Source organism: Marmota flaviventris, chromosome Y, assembly GCF_047511675.1.
Source record: "Marmota flaviventris isolate mMarFla1 chromosome Y, mMarFla1.hap1, whole genome shotgun sequence".
Classification (NCBI taxonomy): Eukaryota; Metazoa; Chordata; class Mammalia; order Rodentia; family Sciuridae; genus Marmota; species Marmota flaviventris.
The window spans coordinates 11891981-11913869 of NC_092519.1; the positions used below are offsets into that span (position 1 = coordinate 11891981).

Here is a 21889-nt window from a genome sequence, read left to right on the forward strand (position 1 = left end):
GTGTGTGTGTATGTGTGTGGTGTTGGAGATTGAACACAGAGCCTTGTGCATGCAAGGCAAACACTCTACCAACTGAGGTACATCCCCAGCCCTACTTCCCTTTATCTCAATCAAGGTCAAGAATAATAGTAAATCACCTACCCTCAGAAGCAAACCTACCAAAGGATTCAAGCACAAAGTACCTAATCACGTTTAGATGTATATGTGTGTATATATGCAGTGGTCTCAATAACAAGTAGAAGCAGGAAAAAAATAAATAAAACAGATAATTGGCCCAGATCAGAACAACACAGGAAGGAGAACTACCACTTAAAAGTATTTACTATGTGGTGCTAGGTACCAACATATGTTAACTCCCTGAGTGCTCACAACCATATTTATGATTTGGAATTTGTTACTTGTCAAATACTCAGCAAGATTGGTAATTAGTTTGTGTCACCCAGTAAGAGAACTGGGGTTTAACCCATCAGTGTGTTTTCTAGTGCAATCCCTGGGCTCTTTCCATGGAATGTGGTAAATGTTCAGAAAAACTAGTATAATGGTTGAGGAAGAAAATAATTATAATTTTTAATGACAGATGAATGTGACAGAGTACTTTTTCCTTAAATTTAGCTGATGTCAATGCATAGAAGATATTACCTGGACCACTCTATCTATTGCCAGAAAGGAGCAAGAGAAAATGGATGGAGCAGACAATACAAGCTCATGTTTAGTGCTAAGGAGAATTGCTTAACAGTTCTAAACAATGAATTAAACTAATGAAGGGGGCTGTATAATCTGCATGTCTGAGGGGTTCCATAGGACTTTTCCTTGGCAAGGAGGGTTTGATATGGCCCTGACCACGGGGGAGGACATGTATGGCCAGGACCACACTCAAATGTTACTCCAGGAATGATCCCCGACTGCAGACCAGCTGTGGCCTCTCCCCTCTTCCCTACACCACTCCCACTCCCTCTGTAAGAACCTCCAGTTCTCTGAGGAGTACAGCCAAGACCATTCCCATTATATCTTTAATGGAACCATGGGGAAGGGGTCCTCTCTCCTTTCACTCCCATCCTTCCCAGGACTCCATCTCTCTCAGCCTTTTATCAGGTCAGTTATGAATAGTTAGATCAAGGTAGGCAATATAATGGGTGTTCATTATACTATTGGTCCAATTTTTCTTCCTGAATGACCATTTTTATAATAAATATAGTGTGGAGGGCATTTTACAGGGACTGCAAGTAGATTGTGTGGAGACTTGTCACCATGTAGACATTCACTTCTACTCTGGGAGAAATAGTTAAGCATGAAGAGGTTTGAGTAAAGGAATAATATAGTTTGATTTTTTGTTTTAACAGGATATATCAGGGATTTCTTCCCCTTGATTTGTCTCAATACTAGAAGGATGAGGAGACTGTTCTGGATGTAGTTTTACCAGGAGCCTCTGAAATGTGCCCTGCATTACTCACAAGAAAAATATAAAGAGCAAATTACTTCAGTGAGATAATTGAACAGGAATTACCAACAAATGCTTATTCACAGTGCTAATATAAATTCTAAAGCAAAAACATAAAATCCTTATTTTTAAATGTTTCAGTTGTGAAATACACTCAAATTACCTAAAAAATTCCAGTTTCTCTCTATGCCACTGCCCATGCATTCTGTGTTTGGTTTGCACCAAGAATCATCCTGGCAATCACCTGCAAAATATTCAGTCATGTATTTCAGACATCCTAATCGGTTCTTGTCCTCCATGGAGCACACACCTGGCATAGCAAAGATAATATGTTCAAGTTACTCTGGAAAGAGGAATTTAGGATAAAGTATTCTTTAAATGGGAATAAGCTAAAGGTTGAATAATAATTAAAACTGAAACAAAAATAAAGCAGTCACTATGAAGTCTCCAATACAAGCTATGAACACTTTCAAATGTGTATGATTCCAGCCAAGATATTGCAATTGGGCTGGGGATGTAGCTCACTTGGTAGAGTGCTTGCCTCACATGCACAAAGCCCTGGGTTCGATCCCCAGCACCACACACACACACACACACACACACACAAACTGATATTGCAATCAACAGCTTAACTTCCATTCTTCTTTTATTAGGTAGAATTAGTAATACTCAACTTATCTACACAAAGGCCATTGTGTGAATTGAATGAAATAAATAACAAAAAGCAGCAAAAATGATTAAATAAGAATGATGGATCAAGTTTTTATAAAATAAAAAAATGATAGTGAAACTGCTCAACTTGAATCCATAAAATAATGAAAAATAATTTATTAAGGGATAATATCTTAATATATGGATAAATATTCTTATACACAATGACTAATCTTAGAAGATAACCTTGCCATCTGGAAAGATACAGAGATCAGTCAGAGAGGTGGTAGAAGGGAATACATAGATGAGTATCTATTTGGATTCTCAACACAGAAAAAGAAAGAACTTTGAAACTGAGAAAACTGCCAAGTATACAGATTTCTAGCCCTTCATAACACCTTCAATTCCTCAGCCCCCCATAAAACTCTGATATAATTCTCAAGGAGGTTTCATAAGTGGCATTTTATTTGCTGATCCTTTGGAATGTGCTTGTCAAAGCATTACTTTCTGAAGTCATTATATTACTGATATAAACTTTGGTGTTCCTCCATTATAGCTGTATAGATGATAATCTAGCAAGCAAACATAATGTGATGAGAATTTAAAACAAGTCTCAATCTTGGAATGTTAGCAAAGATATTAACAATAACAAACTTCTGCCACTTTTGAGTCAGCAGATTTTAGTCTTACATATATTCATTGAAGTTTTCTTTAGTTCTTAAGAGCAAGTTAGATCATCTAGAATTATCCTAAATGAAAGCCAAAATGTTTATCATATGAATGAACTGTTCCACTGATAGTTTATAGCTCTTTCTTTTCTAGGGACCTTTGAGTCCTTGCTTGTGAGAACTGAAAGTAATGAAGAAATAGAACAGATGACTGAACTCCACATAGCTGGCAGACAAGTCAGAGACATCAATACCCAATATAAGAGACACTAAGTGTCATTGTCATTAGAGTTTGACCAAATGCAACATTCTACCATATTGACTAGTTAATTTAATGAAACACTTTGTACATCCTTCAGATAATATTCTCAATGTTATGAATTGGTTGGGAAGCCAATTTTTCAATAAAAGCCAAGTTGTTCAACAACTGTCAGAGTAAAATCAAAATAGTAACCATTTAAAAACATGATCATCATTACCTGATTAGATAAAAGTTAATTCTGGAATAATTACCTTCTGTCTGTCACTCACCCTCTCCAGTTTTTTCTCTGCAACTATACCAGCAGAGTTTTGTAGTGTTTGGGTTTCATTTCTTTGTATTGAAAATTCAAATAGATACTTTATCCACGTTCCCTCACACTATTTTCCTACCAGATTTATATGGTTGGGTCTTTCTAGGTGATGGGTTACCTTACTTCTGAGATTCAGCCATCATACATATGAATATGTATTCATATAGTAAAATATTTCATTTAAATTAAATCTTTTCAATATCTATTTTAATAAATAAAATTTGGGGCTGGGGTTGTGGCTCAGTGGTAGAGCGTTTGCCTCACATGTGTGAGGCACTGGGTTCAATTCTCAGCACCACAAATAAATAAAAGAATAGAATAAAGGTCCATCAACAACTAAAAAAATTTTATAAATAAATAAATAAAATTTCACAGCACACATTTTTGTTTACTAATTTTGCTCTTTTTTATTATTTCATTCTAGCAACAACCCATTGGGCATATATAGCAAGTATTAGGTCCTTTGTAAAGATAGTATGTTCATATCAAATTTGGGACAAGTGTTTTAACTGATTGCTTTCTCTCCATTTTCATGAAACTCTGCTTTCCTAGAGCCACCCAGTTAGTCAAAAGTGGTGACAGAATTTAGGCAACGCAGGTAATGCTGTGCATAGATTAATTTGCTTCCAGTGGGATCTAGGGAGGCATCCTATCACTAAATATTTGAATATTTCTATGTTCATTAATGTGATGGTTTCATTAAGTACAACAAATAAAGATCATAAAGTGTAATCAATGAAAACCATAGCATTATATCTATTCAGGTCAGGTGTTGCAGCCAAATAGTTTTAAGGGGTTTTTGGATTTGGGAGTTGCAGATAAAGGACTGTGATTATGTTCCTCTGGCACTGGTACTATCCACCACTATGTGAAGCAACCATCCTTTAATATGCAATGATTACTTGCACACTTTTTCTCTCTTACTGCAAAGCTTCTCTGGATAGCAAACAAGCTATTTGTGGCCAACAGAGAGAACATTAACTTTAAGTATTCTTTCTATTGCTTTCGTTGTGCACAAGATGCAATTTTCTTTTTTCTTTCACTACTAAGAACTCAACTACACTTTACACAATGTCACTCAAATAATTTTCACCTGTTTCTTTCTTTCAACTTGTTCTCTGACTTCTTTCAGAATGGTCATAAAAAGGTGAAGGAGGAAAAGGATAATGCCATATTAAAGAATCCAAGAAAGGAGAATGTGTCAAGAGGATGACAAGTTCCCTACACTGTAAAATGCTTCAAAGACATTTAGGAGGATGAGGACCAAAAAGCTGTGACCTTGATAATCACAATTCACAATGACCTTTGAGGGAGAAGTTTCCTCACAGTGTGGAATGGAAGTCAGAGTGTAAAGAGTTGAGCAGCAAGTTGATGGTAGTGAAATCAAATACAGACCTTTTTCTTTCTTTCTTTTTTTCTTTTTTTTGTAAATAGGGTCTATGTTGTCCAGGTTGGTCTCAAATCCATGGGCTCAAGTTATCCTCCTGCCTCAACCTCCCAAGTAGCTGGGACTATAGGTGTGTGGCTTTAGACTTATTTTTAATTAACCAGAGTCAATATCCTTTAACAGTTTTCAGACCTTTACCTGCTTATATTTCCTGAATTTAGTATGATATCTTTAGTATGAGTGTTGGGAATTCAATAAATTCTTAAGGAAGGGAAAAAGGAAGAGAAAGGGAAGGAAACTAAGAAAGAAGGAAAAAAGACTATTATGTGTTTGCTTGTGTGAATGAAGTAATGATATATGTGAATTTATGAAATGTAAAATGAGAAAATATTATATTTAAGGGGCCTCATAAATTTGAAACAAAATCTGGGAATTTTTGAAACTTTGAGTTTCTTTTTTATTCTTAGCCTGTATTTTCTCCTATTTCTTGTTCCTTATCCAGGAATGATGATAAATGTGCACATTTCACATGATGATATTCACATCTGAATTCTGATCAGTTTTGTATTGTTGGAAATGGAACCTAGGGCCTCACACATGCTAGGCAAGCACTCTACCACTGAGATACTTCACAAGCCCACTACTTTCTTTAATGTTATGGTGTCTTGTATTGGTTAGTTCTTGTGGAAAACATGGATGATGAAACTATACAGAAAGAAAAACAAGTTATATGCCATTTACATTTCTTCTATGAAACAAGTCCAGGTATCACAATCTCAGCTAACTCATTCTATACTGACTTGGTTTTCAGATGTTCTGTCTTTCTACTTTCATCAAACAGATTTTGCTATGGATTTGGAGAGTGAAATGACAGCTGTATTTCCACTTGCTTTACAACAGTACATATCACCTCATAATGTGTTCCATCACGGCCCATTACATGATCATTAAATTAAAAATGAGAAGTGTGGTTGATGATTGACTACTCTCTAATTACTCAGAGTGTTTGTTAAAGGCAGTAGGCAGGAGACATAAGCTCTACTTTGCTGTTTATTGATTATAGAGGTTATAGCACATCTCTACTAGCATAAAAATCCTCCCCAACAAGGATGTTTAGTAAAGCAGACATTTGCCAGTAGAAAAAAAAATCCCCTCTCCACCAGAATAAACAGTGAAGAAATGATCTAATGATTAAAATGGATTCATCCCAAGCCTTCAAAACAAGAAACATACCTGGAATCAGTTTTCCTCAAGCCTTTTCATAATTGAGACATATTTAGATCTTTTTCCTAATAACTCTCCTATGAAATTTTAATACCTTAGATATATTGTTTTTCTGTTTATTTACTGTGACCTTTCAGAGGGCAACAAATACAAGTGTAACATCTCATCACTTTTGCTATATTCCATTCATTAGAAGCAAGTCATAGGTTTGATATGCACTCGGGGGAGGGGATTACATGAAGGTGTGAACACCAGAGATGTCTTCCTCACTTCCTACAGATGTATCTCCTGAGAGAACTCCCCAATAAACCTACTCATCTTCAAATCCATATCTACTGGACTTGAAGATGTAGGCAGAGAGGTGAGATAGAGGGACTTGCTATAGCCTTGACTATGGGTGACAGTGGCAGAATACATAGCAAATTTTATTTCCATAATCATTATTAGAATTTAGAATGATTTTTGGGCCTATCCAGAAGCAGAATCAAGTCTATATTCCAAGGAAATGAAATCAGTATTTTGAAGACACATTTGCACTCCCATGTTCATTGCAGCACTATTCACAATAGCCAAGAAATGGAAACAACCTAAGTGTCCATCAACTGACGAACAGAAAGAAATCAATATATATGTATACAATAGAATACTACTCAGCCATAAAAAGAATGGATTCCTGTCATTTGTGACATCATGAATGAAACTGGAGATCATCTATGAAGTGAAATAAGCCAGGTACAGAAAGATAAGTTCCACATGATCTCACTCATATGTAGAATCTAAAAAGCTAATTTCCAGGGCTGGGGTTGTGGCTCAGTGGTAGAGCGCTTGCTTAGCATGTGTGAGGCAGTGGGTTTGATTCTCAGCACCACATAAAAATAAATGAATAAAATAAAGGCCCATCGGGCTGGGGATGTGGCTCAAGTGGTAACGCGCTCGCCTGGCATGCGCAGGGCACTGGGTTCGATCCTCAGCACCACATATAAAAAATAAAATAAAGATGTTGTGTGTCCACCGAAAACTGAAAAATAAATATTAAAAAAATAAAGTCCCATCAACATCTAAAAATTTTTTTTTAAAAAAGCCAATCTCCAGGAAGCTGAGCATAGAATGATGATTACCAGAGCCTGAGTATGGGAAAGGAAGGATGAGGAGAGGTTGGTCAAGGGGTACACTAAGTTATAGTTGGATAGGAGTAAGAAGTTCTGGTGTGCTGTTATTGCACATTAAAGTGACTACAGATAATTATAATGTATTTTTCAAAAAGCTAAGAGAAAAGACTTTCAATGTTTTCACCATAAAGAATGATAAGTGTTTGAGAAGATAGCTATTTTGGCCTGATTTAAACATTATGCAATATATACATATATTGAAACATTACATGGTACCACATAAATATGTACAATTTTATGTCTTTATGTATCAATTAAAAGGTAAATTTAAATCAAAATAAAGTTTTAAAGCTAAAGGTGTCCTCAAACAAGGACACAGAGAACAAAAATAAATCATTTCTAAGGTTGAAGATCACATTAAACAGAACTCATAAAAATTAAGACTGTAATCCACAGTGTGAAAATAAATCACAGACCACAGTCACACAATCATAAAGAGGTGATTAGTGCTTTATTAAATTAGCATAGACTGAATTTTTACATATTGTAGAAATAGTCAACAAATAAAACTCTTCTATTAGAGACTGATACTCAGAAACTAGATAAGCAATATATCCTGTTGGTATAACAGGAAAATTTCTATCCTGTGAATCAATATTCCCATTTTTATCCATTCTGTTTATAATAATTGCTTTTTACTTTTGCTTAGTCATATACAGAGTGTTATAAACAATATTAAAAAAGGATCCGTTTTCAGTGATTGATATACCATGTTACAGGTATTATCCACTGTAAAATTAATTTTCCTCAGGTTTTTGAAGTGTGAAATATATATATATATATATATATATATATATATATATATATATATATATATATACACACACACACACATACATATATATATATATATACACATACACATATAAGTATTTCTGACTTTACTTCTAGAAATTCTTAAATCAATAACTACAATACCAAATGACTACACCTACACACTGTATTGTCAGAAAAATATTTTGAGTAGTTGCCACCTATGATTTCAGTAGTCTTCATGGGTAAAATTGATTACCTTTCACTTTCAAATACATTCAAAATTTCTTACAAAAGAAGAATGGCAAAATAAAAATATATAATCTGCCCTTGATATTTTAAGATGCTTAGCAGTCACAAAGAAACAAGTGTTAAGTTTCTTGAGGAAGCAGAACAGCAACCCTTCAGAGAGGGGTGAGCCGTTCATCCTCTGTCACAAAAACATCATTAATGTGCCCTCCCTTCAAGTCCAGGGGATCGCAGGGGATGCCATTTTCAATTGTGATGGTGTTTTCACATTTCTCTTCTGCATCATCCACTTCAGATGGTCCTTTGTTCTTCCTAAAAGCATATAAAAAGAATCAGTGGAATCTAGAAGGAGAAAATATGGCTGAGTATGGTCTTTGGTACAAATATGGAGGAGAGAACGGGGCACAGGAGCCTTTAAAAGATGAAATGATCAATATTATATACTTTCAAATAATTTTGAAGACCATAAAGAGCTGGTGAGGTGAAAAGACACTATGTAGATAAGACTTTGTATGGATAATATATACATATTTATAGGAAGAAGTAGTCTTATTTAGAAAACTAAAATAAATGTATACAAATACCTATATAAATGAATATATATATATATATATGAATAAATATAGTGCATGCATATACATATATACATGTATATTCACAAAAACTGCATGAAGAAATGTGAGGAAAATGTATGGTACATTGGCAAGTCGAAAAATTGAGCTCTACGAGAACTTAGTAAAAAATGAATTTAAAAAAATCAATAAATTGTTCTCATAGGATTTGACAAATTAATGGTTTGCAAATGTTGACGGAAAATCAAATTGAAATACCATATTGGAAATAAAGTTCACATTATTTTGTAGAAAGTAATTGTTGTAAATTGCAGATATCATTGGTTGTCTCTACTAATCACAAAGTAGCTGTCTTAATTTGTAAGTCAGGATTTTTGGACCCAGAACATTCTCCTAATTACATTATAACTCACAGCTGAAAGTCCAAATCATTCCAAAAACTTCTACATGACAGGATAAACTTTTTAGTTTCTCATACTCTGAGTCTTTGTAGACCCTGCTACCCCAACCTAAGTGGTAACCAGATCCTTCATGTTTCCTTGGAGTATGGAAAGCTATGGCCTCAAATTCAAAAGTTTTTCCTGTCTCTTATGAAAGACTAACAAACTGAGCCAATTATGTTCAATATTATGGGGCAAGGGAAAGATGAGAGGTTGGTGCCTATAGGCAACCAGAGGGAGAGGGGTTTCCCTGAGGGCTCATCACAGGTTGGATTTTGGGACACTACTCTGTGGTGGAATCCTGGAGGCATGATGTTAGGCATGAGATTCTCAGACTTGCCAAAGGTTCTCTTGTACCAAGAATCTATGGACCTCCAAAGAGGCAGATCTGAAATGATCCTTCATCTAGAATGTTGTACATTCCTGTGGTGATCAGAGTGGACTCCCACTACTGTGGGACCGTGATGAGTCTCTGACAGGTGAAGAGGTAGTGAAGATGAACTGATGATGACTCAGATGGAAGTTCCTGTTAGTCATACTTTTTTTTTTTTTGTACTAGGAATTGAACCCAGGGGCACTTAGCCACTGAGCCACATTCCCAGCCCCATTTTTTGTATTTTATTAGAGACAAGATCTCACTGAGTTGCTCAGGGCCTGGCTAAGTTGCTGAGGCTGCCTTTGAACTTGTGATTCTCCTGCCTCACCCTCCCGAGTCGCTGGGATTAAAGGCATGCACCACTGCACCTGGCTCTTATTTGCTTTAAAGAATACAATGGAGGAGTTTAAGCCTGTAATCCCAGCAACTCAGGAGGCTGAAGCAGGAGGATCCCAAGTGCAATGCCAACTTGGGCAATTTAGTGAGACCCTGTCTCGAAATAAAATTTAAAAGCAGGGCTGCGAGTATAGCTCAGTGGTAGAGTACTTGCCTAGCATGTGCTAGGCCCTGGTTTAATTACCACCAAAAAGAAAATAGTAGAGAAAAGAGAAAGTTTCTCTCTCTCTCTCTCTCTCTCTCTCTCTCTCTCTCTCTCTCTCTCTTTGGTGGGAGCTGGTTGAATTTGTCTTTATTAACAAACGGGATATCTAAGGCCACTACATTGAGGAAGGGCAAGGGAAGGAGAAGGGCTACTTGCGGCTCACACTATATACAGATGCAAGCAAGGGGGCACGAAGGGTGAGAGCTTCATGCTCCCTCCCTCCACCAGGGAAGGGGAGAGGCTAGAAGAGATGGGGGCTAGGAAGGGGGGAATGTTTTGGCTGGCAGGGTCCCCACTCCATTCCCTGGGGCTTGGGGGGAATCATTAAAGTGCTGAGAAAGCTCTTCTTTACAGAAGAATGCCAAATAATATAGAAAGGGTAATAGGAATAGAAAACCACAACTGCAGTAATAATTGATTCCAATGGAGCTCATCAATAGATACTAGTAAGAGATTATTGGGGAACAGGATATTCACATGGTCTCAAAATATCAGCTCCACAAATAATGTATTAATTACAAAAAAGACACTTCTATTTTGCCAAAGAGGAAATCTGATGAACTCCACCAACAATTAGACAAACTGACAAGTGCCTTCAGATATGATAAAGATGATTCCAGATACATGTTGGTTTTTTTTTTTTTTTTTTTTGTATTCATGCACCACCCATTCTCGATTTTTTCTTTTTTTGGTCCTGGGACTTGAAACCAGGGGCACTTTACCACTGAGCTACATCCTCAGTCCTTTTTGTTTTCAAATTTTTGTTTATTTTATTTTTGTTGTTGTTTTGAGACATGGTCTCACTATATTGCTTAGTGCCTCACTAAATTGGTGAATCTGATCTCAAACTTGTGATCCACCTGCCTGAGTCTCCCAAGTCACTAGTATCATTAGAAGCATGCACCACCATACCCAACTCCGTTCTCAATTTTTGACCTGAATTTCATAATGAGGAACTCAAAAGAAAAATCCAAATTTAAAACAATTGACCTGGACTCAACCCAGCATAGGAACTCAACTCAGTGAATAATGGATCAATGGATGTAGATCAATAGCTGGTTGGCTATAACAAATTAGTGGATGGATGGATAGATGATAGATGGGTGGTCAGACAAATGAATGGATGGATTTTGCATGGACTAACGCTTCAGGCAAAGTTACTCAAACATTAGTCCAACGTAGATCTTGAATGGGATCCACCACACACACATACACACATAGACAAATAAGTAAAAAAGGGAGGAAGGGAGAGAGGAAGGGAAGGGAAAAAAACAGAGGAAGGAAGGGCATATGAAATTTTTTGTCTCATATTTTTAATGGGTGGCAGAAAATATGCATTTTCCTACATTAGATTAGGAATTAGAGTGGGTTTTACCAGAATTCACTGATGATTTGCTAAATTATTTCAAATAGTTGAAGTTCATAAAGGAAAGTAGCATTCCAATGTCATCATTTGAAAGTATTTAGCCATTATGTATTCCACCATCAAATGCTACAAGTGACACTATAGACAATCACTAAATTGGAATCATTGGATATTAAACATTAATTTGTAAAACCTTTGGGTCAATGCTGGTTAGAAGATGAGGTTGATAGGAAAGGTAGCAGAATACAACAGTTACCAATAGGGCATTATGTAAAAATGTGGATGTGTAACCGATGTGATTCTGCAATCTGTATTTGGGGTAAAATTGGGAGTTCATAACCAACTTGAATATAATGTATGAAATATGATATGTCAAGAGCTTTGTAATGTTTTGAACAACCAATAAAAAAAGAAATAATAAAAAAAGAAAATAGACAAATAAAAAAAAAAAAAGGAGATGAGGTTGCAGTCCCAGAAACCTAGGAATAAATAGGCTGCTGTGTTTTCCCATATTCCAGATGAAGATACTTCACTAGCCATTCTAAACACTAGCAATCGATGATCACCACAGGTTAGGGTACACTAGATTTCAGTATGATGAGAGGGTCCTTCAGCCAAGTTAAATCACTCACTGAAAAAATAGAACATTTAGCCCCTCCTCCTGTGGACAGGAGTATTAGCCCTTTCCAGATCCCCTAGAAAGTGAAAGCAATTGACATTCTATAGTCATCAGTCACATCACTTCCATTTATAGTATCCAACATTGCTTAACTATGTTTTGAACGCCTACCTGTGGATGAGACACAAGTCTCCTAAAGGAAAGAACCTGATGAAAGAAAAAAGACTTCAAATTCACTCATCCTCCTTCTCCTCATTTTTAATGCTTTATAAAAGAGAAGAGTGATTTTAGAGAAATTAAATACTAGTAAGAAATGTACATTCATAAATTGTAATGAAAAATGCCTAGTTCACAGAAAGTGTCTCCAAATCTCTCCTCATTGCGGTTAGAGTGAATGATAATTTTCTATAACAATGGATTTTAAATAGTCAAATTTTATCCTGAATTTTCTGTTCTGAAATCTGTATTACAAAAATCTTAGTGGATGTAGCATTCTGAAGTAAGTGGCAATGCAATGGTAGTCTTAGAAATAATGAACGGCCAGTGTCTATTTGCCAATTTTAAAAATAAAAGATGTTTTTATAGAATTAGAAGACAAATGGCAGAGAGCTGAACATGTGCAGGTCAAAGTAAGGAATATTGCCTCCTCCTCCTCAGCCTGGAAGGAAAAATAATCCATCAGGCATCACAGTGAATAGGAAAGAAAGAAAAGGAAGAAGCAAAGAGATGAAGAGACATTTCTTTTTTCTTAGAAAAAGGATAATTTCCCAACAAAAAGCTTCTGAGAGAAATTGCTGAGGAAATTTGTCCAATTGAGCTGTGTCAGTGGCAAATTAGGTACTTATTGGTTTTTGCGACCTTAGATCTAGTTGTTCAGAGTCTTGGCATTGCAGGGCTTCACAAACTGCAATGTCAGTAACTTGCTAGCTGGTAGACATGATAAGCAGCTCAAAGGTTATCTAACAGTATTTTGTTACATTTCATAGTGCGCACTGTAATAAACTGATTCACTGCCTGTGCAGTGATACTGAGAATAATAAAACTTAACTGTCTTTCTGGATCATTCTGATTTGATATTCTGCTAAAAAAAATGTGAGTTCTTTTTCCTGCAAAATAAAATTGAGTGTTAATGACTTTCACTGTTCCTGAAATGTCAGGTGGTTCAAGAAGAGAATGAAAAAAAAAAAAAAAAACATTACTAAACTACCTCTTAGCAGCCTTGAGAGTGGATGTCTCTGATAAATCCAGAAAGAAAAGAATCGAAGGAGGAGACAAAAGAAGTCTCAGGTAGCCCTTAGGGCTCCGGTGGGGGTGGTGGTGGGGTTGAAGAACAGGGTTTGCTCTGTTCTGAAATAAAGTAGTGATGACTAAAAGCAGAAAAAGTATTTTTGTATCACTTTAAATAAAACACAGCTGAAGAGCTGAGGTTCAAGAATAACCAGAAAAGCAATACAGGACAGACAAATATGTCTGAAAATTTTCATACAGGACAGAATTATTGGGGAATTGGGATTGTCCTCATAATCAGGCTTGGAGGAAATATCAATATTACTAGAATGATTTGAGTGGGTATTGCAGCCCAATAAGATTGACAGGCTTTGGGAATCAAGCCTATGTGGTTTTAAATCCTGGTACCACAATATTCTAACTATGTGACTGTAGGCAAGTTCTTTTACATTTGCCATGCAATAGCAATAATAATGATAATAATAAGTATCTATTATGTGGCAGAAATCAGACTATGTAGCTGCTTTGTATGTATCCGTTCATTTAAATCTCACAGCAACATTATGACGATTTTTTTATTATCCCTGTATTCCTGATGGAGAAACTGAATTTCAAATATGTACAGCAACTTGTCTTTCAATATGGAACAAGAATACTGAAAAGAGCTGATATAGAATTCTATTTTAGTCTTCGCAAGTTCCCCTAAAAACACACTTACATTGGTTTCCTATTAGTTGTGTATATTTAAACACAGCAAAGGAAAACAATTAGCTCTGACATTTCTCATTTTATTTATACTTCTTTTAAAATATGATTTATTCATTTAATTATAACTTCATAAGAATGTGAAGTTCCCCTATATGAAAGTGTTGACTGAGCCCCATCTCCCTGAGTGAAAAGTAAGATTTGTGGAAATCCACATGCACTTCTATTTACTGCTGATTTTACAGGAAAGAAGTAAAACTAGAAACAAACCAAACAAATTTACTAATGACTTTGTTCAGCTGTGAGCATTAGCTAGGATTCTGTGTCCTAAGTCCTTGACCTGGCTTTGATACCAACAGCAAGATTATAATCTCTCTGTAGGCAAGAACCATCCATGTTATCAATGTTTGTTTCTTTCATGATATAAACTATAGCTCATATCACAGAATAGATGGTCAATAAAAAAATAATTTTTTTGGTGGTGCTGGGGTTTGAACCCAGGGCCTTGTGCATGTGAGGCAAGCACTCTACCAAAAAAATTTTAAAAAAAAAAATATATATATATATATATTTACCTCTCTAGGCTTGGGTTTCTGGAGGGCTGAATTTAGGTAATTGGCAAGGTCTCTTTCTAAGACCCAGTTGTAACATTAAATCCAGCTAAGGTGTAACATTATTAACATTATAATAGTCTATTTATATACTGGATTTGTAAATCAACTCCCCTATGTACATGTAAGTCTAAAAGTGTGCTGTGTTTATGATTCTGTGACATTCCATAAAGTGGCAAGTTAAATTATCACTTCATATAACTGTTTTTTATGGTAACTTACATTGATATAGCACTTTCCAGTATATAAAGAATTTATGGGTCTTCTCTGATTTTGTCCTCTCATCATTACTTAACAATCTGAGAAAATATTATTAACATTTTCAATTCGTGATCTGCTCAATGTCACTCAGCTAATAAATGCCAGTGCCTGAGACTGAAACCCAAAACCAAGAGTCTTGGTCAAATGCTCTTCTTATTAAAACATACATCACACCATCAACTCTGTCACCATCATCACAGTCACCTTCATCATCATCACCACCATCACCATCACTGTCATTATAAAGCTGACCAGACAACTAAGATGTCTACTTCTGGGCTAAAGCGAGACACAGACCTAGCATTGACACCATTGCAAAGTATATACTGTTGATACTTGCTGCCTTCCCACCTATATAGCTCCTTAATTGTTGTCCAAGAGTAAAAAGAAAAAAATCTTTTCTCACAAACTTCTATTTTCAATTAGATGTTACTAGAGAAGCAACCTCCTCAAGTTGTTTCAAAAGAGGTGACAATTGTAATGGTGTGCTGGAGCTGGCAAGTATAGGACAGCAAGGGCTGCCTGCTAAATATTCAGAATGTTTTGGCCTTGATAGGAAATTGGAAAATGCTACAAATAAACATAGATTCCTGAGAGAGCTTGTTAACCAGTTCATCACTACTCTAATGACCAGTATACCTCATGGATCATTTGCATTTTTAGACATGTATTTATTTTTTATGGTATTTGCATCAAAACAGACACATAGACCGATGGAACAGACTAGCAAGCACAAAAATAAAACCACACATTTATGGTCAACTGATGTTCAACAAAGGTGCTAAAGACACACAATGGGGAAAGAACAGGGTCTTGAATAAACAATGTTGGGAAAATTGGCTATCCAAATGCAAAATAATTAAATTGGGCTATAATTGCACACCAAATACAAAAACCATCTCAAAATGGGTTAAAGTCTTAAATGTAAAAGTATTAAAAACTATTAGAAAGAAAACTATTGTAAAACTATTAGAAGAAAACTTAAGGAGAAATCTCTATGACAATTGTTTGGGCAATGAATTTTTTAATATGACCCCAAAAGTACAGGTAATAAAAGCAAAAATAGACAAATGAGATTATGTCAAACTACAAACCTTTTGCACAGCAAAGGAAGCAATCAACAGAGTGAAGAAACAACCTGTGGACTTGAAGAAAAGATTTGTAAACAATATATCTCTTAGAGGGCTAATATCCAAAATATATAAGGAACTCAACAGCAAGAAAACAAATAACTTAATTTAAAATGGATAAAGAAACTGAATAGATAATTTCCAAAAGAAGACATACAAAGGCCAACAGTTATATGAAAAAAGTGCTCAGCCAGGTGTGGTGGCACACGCTTGCAATCCCAGTGACTACAGAGGCTGAGGCAGGAGGATTACAAGTTCAAGGCCAGCCTCAGCAATTTAGTGAGCTCCTAAGCAACTTAGTAAGACCCTGTCTCAAAATAAAAAAATAAAAAGGTCTGGGGAAGTATTTAGTGGTAAAGTGCCTCTGGGTTCAATCCTAGTACCCCCCCCCCCAACAAATGTTTGACATCACTAATCATCAGAGTAATGCAAATATAAAATGACAATGAGATATCACCTCACATATTATGGTGGCTATTTACCAAAAAGAGGAAAGATAGCAAGTGTTGGCCAAGATATGGAAAAAAGGGATCACTGTACATTGTTGGTAGGAATGTAAATTAGTACAGTCATTATGGAAAAAAGTATGGGTCTTCCTGAAAAAATTAAAAACAGAACTACCATATGATCCAGCAATTCCACTTCTGGTATATATTCTGAGGAAATGAAATCAGTATGCTGAAGGAATGTCCACACTCCCATGTTCATTGCAGCATTATTCACAATAGCCAAAATATGCAATCAGTGGGTGAATGGATGAAGACAATGTGATACACACACACACACACACACACACACACACACACAATGGAATACTATTCAGCCTGTATAAAAGAAAGCCATGTCCTTTGCAATGTGTATGAACTTAGGGGAAGTTATACTAAATGAAATAAGCCAGGCACAGAAAGATAAATGCCACATAATCTCACATACATGAGAATCTAAAGAAAGTCCAACTTATAGATGCAGAGAGTAGAATGATAGTTGCCAGGAGCTGGAGGGTTAGGGATGGGGGGATGGGGCGATGTTGGTCAAAGGATATAAAGTTTCAGATAGATAAAATGAATAAGTCTGGGAGATCTATTGTATAGCATGGTGACTATAGTTAACAATAATCTATTGTATACTTAACAAAATTGCCAAGACAGTAGATATTAAAAGTTCTCATCACAAAACATGATAAGTATGTGAGGTAATGGATACATTAATTAGCTTGATTTAAGCATTTCATAATACATCAAAACATTATCCTGTATACCATAAATATATACAATTTTATTTCTCAACTATACTTTAGTAAAATGCTTGTTTGCTAACTAATAAAATTCTAGGCACTGTTTCAGTGAACTGGAAAATTTTCTATAGTATGATGGCAATATCTATGTGGGAAAAAAATCCTTTCCTAGAGCCCCTTAATCACAGCACTGGGTTAAGCTGATCCTGAATAATAATAATAATTGCTACTTATTTAACTATTTAATTATTTAATACTTGATACTATATCCTGGGTACTTTATACACATTTATATAGTTCAATCCTCATGAAAGCCCTGTGAGATATTATATCCATATTACAGATGGAAAAACTGAGACTTACAAAAATTAGGCAACTTGATCAAGATCATACATGTAAACGACACAGATGGTATTTGAGTATACCTGGTTTGGACTGCAGTCCAAACTTTCTACCCAGTTGTTCTGAATAATCAATATAATACTGTTACTGATGAAACCAGCAGAATTGTTATAGCTTTGCTTGAGACATTTCCTCAATGATAAGTTTAAATATGCATACATCTTAGATGACTCTGGTACACTTCTCCATAGAAGAAGAACAGTGACTTAGATAACCCTGTGGTCCCTCCAGGTCTTCTAAGTTTAAGATTTGGACCATACAAACTATGTTCATTATTTTCTAATGTATAGATTGGATTGTTAAACATTTCTTTAGATGTCTTCCTCAAAGACTAAGGGCTTGGGGTTGGGGATGTGGCTCAAGCGGTAGTGCGCTTGCCTGGCATGCATGGGGCACTGGGTTCCATGATTAAAGAAAAAAAAAATTTTTTTTGGTACCAAGGATTGATCCCAGGGTGACTTAACCACTAAGTCACATCCCCAGCCCTACAATGGGTTTTTAATCACAACTATCAGGGCTATCTCCACTTCAAATTGTACCCTCTCCTCATCTCTTAAGCAATATTTTACCCAGGGAAACCTACCACAGATTGTGTCAAACCTAAAACACAACAAACAATTTATCTCCAGGAGGTTGTCATAATTGCCCTGACTATAGTTGCTAATTATTGATGCTCTCCAGGTTTACACAAGAGATTGTCCATCTGTTTTCCTAGTTTGAACATGAAATGAATTTATGAAGGCAAGATTGTAACAACAGCCTCACTTCTCCCAGGCAACAAATTATGATGCTACATACCCAATTATCATATTACTGTAGAATCTGCTCAGAAGAAGATAACTGATCCCATCACAAACTAGCTGAAAGACTAGAAAATGACAAGATGATAAAATAATAGTGATAGCTAACATTTATTGAGTACCCACTGTGTGGCAGATACCACTCTAAGCACTGTGCTGTATTAATTCTTTTATCCTATCAAGTTAATTATTTCCAGTACACTTTGCTGTTGCTCTACAAAAGTTATCTATGGACAGAGAGTAAAGATAAATTTAACAGATTGGCTCTAGCAACACAAACCACATTCTCCCAAATTCAGTTTCCCTGACTCATTGTTTGTGTTTCCTGGTATTGTACAGTTAATGGGTTATATACAAGGGCAGAATCTGAGAGATAAATACTTTAAATCTAAGCAGTCTAACTCCAGAATCCATTCTTCTAACTCCTACCTTATAGGAGGTGCTAGTGAGAAAATTGGGAACCAAGGAGATGAAGCAAATTCACTTAGGTTTCCAACCATAGCATTTCATAATTAACGCAAAATTTAAAAATGTTAAACATAGTTTTCAAACATTATTTGAAACATTATTTGAAATGTTACTAAGTAACATTTCAAAAAAATGTTACTTAGTATTCTAAAAACAAAAACCAAATAAATACCTTGTAACAAGCCTTTTTGCATTACATATCATGTCAAAATCATTAAGAAAAGCAAGCAAGTGCAACTTGATTCTAATATTTGCATTTAATTTGAGGTATAGACATATGCCACATTTATTCCATAACATTTCACTTATTGTTTGTGGAAAATTATAATATGTAAGATTGAAAATGCGTACTCTCTGTTAGTAGCCAGGATAAAACATATGGAAAGTAGTAAACATTTGGAGAAGCATCTAGACGAAACATTTGTCCAAACACATCCCTCATGTCCCCTTTTGAAAGTCATGTTCCTGTGATCCCCACTTACTAGAATTCCTCTTCCTTAGTATCAGAAAGGAAGGTTTAGAAGTATTAAAGTTTCAGTGAAGAATCGAGGAATCTCCCATCTTTCCCCCTGGATTAGAGATACTTACAAAATCATTTTCTCCTTTCATCATGCTGGGAAATCCTGCCTACTTTCCTTCCTACTGCCTCAGTACCTCTCCTGCTGGAATGAAATTCCCTCTTGAAGCAATATCAGTAATTTAGACATCAAGGTTTCTGAGTGCCCCAGAATCCAGAATGAACTCAAGAAGTAGGACCCTGTATATAGGTTGTTAAATTGAAAGCTCTAAACTAATTAGAAAAACTTATATATATATTCATTGAAACGAATCCTTTTCAGAAATTCTAATTTAGTGAGTCTGAGATAGGGCCAAGGAATCTACATTTCAAACAAGTGTTCTGGGTGATTCTGACATAGGGAGTTGATTCAAAGACCATGAGAAACATAGTTCTATATATCATAGAGGGTGGCCTGTAGGCCCTGGGCCCAGAAGAGGCAAGCCATGGTAAGGAGACATTCAAAGAATTGTGGAACTATTGGTATCTGGATGTGGATGACTACCAAAGATTAACTCCATCTACTTGAACTCTGCTTCATTCCATGTATCCAGCTTAGAAAATCACAACACAGATAAGAAATACTCATATGGTATAGAATAGAAAGAAAGTAAGTAATGGAAGGAGCTTCATTAAGCAAAGGACACTGAACTCTTAACAAAAAAGCTGAAAGAATAAGTGATATTTTAAAAATCACCATTTTTTCAACTTTAAGGTATTACCTTCAGCCAGAGGAAAATCTAATTTTTCTAAGTCATGAGAAAATAAGCAAATACTTCTTAACTCATTCCCATTAAATAGCTTACCTTCTTCGTTGCCGGATCCCTGATAAGACCAGTAGCGTAATTGCAACTATGACGATACAAAATATCACACCAAAAATAATAATCCAGATGGGAACAGGTGGGTCCATGGGTGGTGCAATAGTAGAAGGAATTTTTAAAAATTCCAGAGTCTGGTCATTCAAAAAGAAGACATTGTTGATCCGGTTCCTATTCATTCTAAAATTAAATCATAATCAAAAACAAGCAAAAAATAAGACAATAAAAAGCACTAGAAACAAAGTATAAATATCTCTATAAACAAAGCATTCTCCTAGCAGGAGACTTCAGGTTGACTAGAAATTTTGCTAAGGACAATCGTGTTGAGGTTTCATTTAGTAATTTGTAGTGCTGGTTGCCAGAGATGCCCATCTATTACACTGCTGACCTGCATTATTGTGAATGTCCTACAAGTAACTAAAAGTCCTGCGCTTTAAATCAATCTGCCCACCATGTTTTATTTCCTGAGAAATAGCTTCTAGATTACAATAACAGAACTCTACTTAAGGTGCTTACATAAATACCAACAATCCCATGAGGTAAAACTGTATGTAAAAGGTGAGTGAGAAGAATGGGAAGAAAACCAGGAACAGAAAAATAACGAACCAAGAGTGTCTTCAGATTCATCAACTTGATTTCTTTCCATTAACTCAACAAACATTTGCCAAAAACTTACTAAGTATTAGATAACTGTGTTAGGTGCTGGAGATACAATATGAAATAAAAATGCTCAGGAGCTTACACTCTTGAAGGGTAGCAAATTAGTATATCCACACCAGTAGTGCAGTGCTAAATGTTCTGTGAAAGAGGCAAATATGGGCACAGTGGGAGCACAGGAGAGGACCAAGTATGTTATAGTGAATGAGCTGTGCTTTGAGGGACAAGCAGGAATTCTTTAGACCAAAGTATGCAGTAAGCACAGTAATAGAATCATGGTAAAGTACTTCAGTAAACTGCAAGTGGTTCCGTATGACTAAAGGCAATGGTGGTTCAGGAAACCAAAAACCTAGAAAAATCTAAAGGTAAATGTGTTACTTTTCCCTTTATTTCCTTGTATTTTTGGTGGTAACAATAGTTAGAAAGGCGTTGGTAGCAAAGACTTATTTAAATGAAAACAAATAAGTGAATTTCTAATTGGAATTACAAACTAGGTGAAACAATTCCTTGGAGATATGTTATGGTCTTTACTGAATTCACACTATACAAATAGACTTCATCTACCTTTACAGCAGCCTGGAAAATAGAAAAATAATATGAACCTTATGTGACTTAAAGTTTCCTAGTAGCTTCACCAAAAAAGTAAAAAGAAACAGGTAAATTTAATTTTAATAATGTATTTTTGTCTAATATATCCAAGAAAATATAATTTCAAAAATACAATTCAATATAATCAATATTTGTTCTATACTGCCTTAGAAATTTGGTATTTTACACTTAGCAAGCATCTCATTTTGGACTAGCTATAGTTCAAGTGTTTGATAGGTATACCTGGCTGGCAGTTCCAATACTGGACAGCCTAGGTCTAGAGCCTGATAATAAGTAATGACTTGAGAAATGCCACAGACCAGCACTAGCCCATCAGAGAAAGC

At 35.6% G+C, this 21889-nt stretch overlaps 1 protein-coding gene across 1 annotated transcript in view; it reads right to left on the minus strand.

The window, feature by feature from the left end:
- Nucleotides 1-8266: 8266 nt before the first annotated feature.
- The window catches only part of LOC114101485 (collectrin), a 36668-nt gene continuing 23045 nt past the window's right edge, over nucleotides 8267-21889 (minus strand). The window contains exons 5-6 of the mRNA XM_071606991.1: nucleotides 20286-20480; nucleotides 8267-8423 (exon numbers count right to left, since the gene is read on the minus strand). Coding sequence (XP_071463092.1) covers nucleotides 8267-8423; nucleotides 20286-20480 — 352 coding nt within the window. The remainder of the gene's footprint in view (nucleotides 8424-20285; nucleotides 20481-21889) is intronic.